The 2,144-nt window shown below is 43.1% G+C and overlaps 2 protein-coding genes across 2 annotated transcripts; one reads left to right on the top strand and one right to left on the bottom strand.

Annotated features, from left to right (window-relative positions):
• Window positions 1–53: 53 nt before the first annotated feature.
• Window positions 54–957, top strand: AK88_01422 (uncharacterized protein; the record flags this gene model as incomplete). The annotated part of the gene is made up of 5 exons (XM_012479057.1): window positions 54–106; window positions 222–270; window positions 431–569; window positions 722–783; window positions 886–957. The coding sequence occupies 5 exons, from the start codon at window positions 54–56 to the stop codon at window positions 955–957; spliced, it is 375 nt and encodes a 124-aa protein (XP_012334480.1).
• Window positions 958–1,466: 509 nt separating this feature from the next.
• On the bottom strand, window positions 1,467–1,835 carry AK88_01421 (uncharacterized protein; the record flags this gene model as incomplete). The annotated part of the gene is made up of 1 exon (XM_012479056.1): window positions 1,467–1,835. One exon carries the CDS (start codon window positions 1,833–1,835, stop codon window positions 1,467–1,469), a length of 369 nt encoding a protein of 122 aa, XP_012334479.1.
• Window positions 1,836–2,144: the final 309 nt, after the last annotated feature.

Here is a 2,144-nt window from a genome sequence, read left to right as displayed (position 1 = left end):
TTGTTGAAGGTTCACCCAGTTTTTTTTTTTTTTTTTTTTTTTTTTTTGGCACAATGGGTTTGGCTGTTTTTGAGAATGATAAAAATTTGTCATTTAATGGTGTGGAGTAAGCGGAAAAACGAAAAAAAAAAAAAAAAGGAACAGTGCAAAGAACGCGACACCGAAAGAGCGCCAATGTAGACACCAATTCAGCGCTCATTTTAACGAAAATGTTTTCTCAGCAAAATAGTGGACGACGTTTACAAGGACAACTTGAACTTCCTGCTAAAGGTGTGACCCGTGTGGGAGGGTTGCTTCGAAACGGCGTCTCCACATCCTCCATCTGCACCCACACGTACACCTCTGTGGGGGCATTTCTTTCCCCTTCATTTCGTTTTATTTATTTATTCATTTGTGCGGCCATCACCACCCATTTGCAACAACCCCGAAGAGCAACAAGAACGAACTGGAGCGGAAGGAAACTGACCAATTCAGTTTCAGCATCGACAACCTGTTGGTTCTGCTGGAGGAGGAGGAACAGCGACGATACAGCGAGAGGGATAAAATGAAGGACACCTTTCAAAGCATAGGTTTTATATAGAGTGACATTTTTGCATGCTCTTTATATGATACGTAAAATACATGCGTTATTGGTATGTGCCTGCACAAATGGGTGTGCCCATAAATGTACAGAGACACGTTTGTGCACATATGTGCCCCTGGTACGGCACGTCCTTCACAGCCTTGCAGCTAAAAAACGTGAAAAAATCGGTTAAGAAGGCGGAGAAATATCTTGAGAACAAGGTCCCCCCCCTAATTGGTCAAGTCGAATATTGCCCCCTTTCCAATTTCGTACTTATGCTGAACGTGTAATCATTCCCTTCGTCTTTTTTTGCTCCACTTTAGGAAAACGGGGAGATGATTGCGGGCTCGCACAAGGTGCTGGAGGACATCCAAAAGCGCATCCATGATTTGTGAAGCGACAAGCGTCGGTGCGCGGCGTGTCTGTGTTTTCGTCTGCATTTGCGCTTCTTCCTTCCCTGTGCGTTTGTGTGACGGGGAGTTTTTCCCCTCCCCTGTCCCCTTTTCCATGTTGTTCCGTTTCCCCTTGCATTTTTTTAAACCTTTTCACATACGACTACGTGTCATGTTGATGGTGTATAGCGTCCAAATGGGCGATTAAAAATAAAGGCGAAACGAAACAAACAAAGAGAACGAAGCAAATGGAAGGAAAAAAAAAAACCTAACTGCGTAAACGGCGCCAATTAAAACTGGGCGTGGGGAAGGCCCTCAATATGTTGCGCCTATTATGTATAAAATTACGCGGCGAAAATGCAAAAATGGGGAAGGGCAAACTGAGTTTTTAAAACTCTGTTTTGTATTACAAATAATACAATCATGCGCTCGGGGGAATGTACACTTGGGATGATGGCCCTTCAACAGCGCAAGGAGCGTACAAATATTAATGTATGCGCGTGTGCGCCCGCTCATCTTTGAGGGTGCGCAGGAAGGCACATCTCTCGGCCCAATTTATCCGCTACGTGATTTTCCGCCATCAAGCGAATAATGCGCTTATCTTTCACTTGGATTTCTTGCTTTAATTTTTTCACTTCCGCATAGTACAATTTTACTTTCCCTTTTAAAGAGCCATTTTCATTTTGCAGCTGCGCCATTTTGTGTTTGTAATTTTTTATTTCCTCCTGAAGTTTATACAATTCTTTCCTCTTAACGAATTCATCTTGCATATTAGAAAAATTGTTTTGAAATTTGACGGCCTTTTTAAACCTCGCCTGATCCTCCTCGTCCTTTTGCCTGAGTTTGTTTTTGTAAAACGTTATTTTTTTTTCCAAGTTCATTTTGCAATTAAAGGTGTCGCCCTGGGGGGGATGTGCACATAATTCGTGAGTCCACTCATGCGCAATCGTGGCATGGGACTTGCGAACAAAACATAGAAGCTTGATTCGCGAGCCTTTTTTTCCACCCACAGGGGGGAAAAGGGACACATGCCAAAAGGGTTTGACGCAACGTACGTGTGGTTAGCCACGTTGATCTGTTATAATTCGCCTTGCTCAGGAAGGAGACAGAGGACAAAGGGGGAACGGTTAATCCAAGAAAAAAAAAAAAAAAAAAAAAAAAAAACGCTCCTTATGCCTCTTCACACGCAG

This window comes from Plasmodium fragile, assembly GCF_000956335.1.
Source record: "Plasmodium fragile strain nilgiri unplaced genomic scaffold supercont1.12, whole genome shotgun sequence".
Taxonomy (NCBI): Eukaryota; Apicomplexa; class Aconoidasida; order Haemosporida; family Plasmodiidae; genus Plasmodium; species Plasmodium fragile.
Note: the sequence above shows the minus strand (reverse complement) of the source record. Positions and strands in the feature narration are given on the sequence as shown.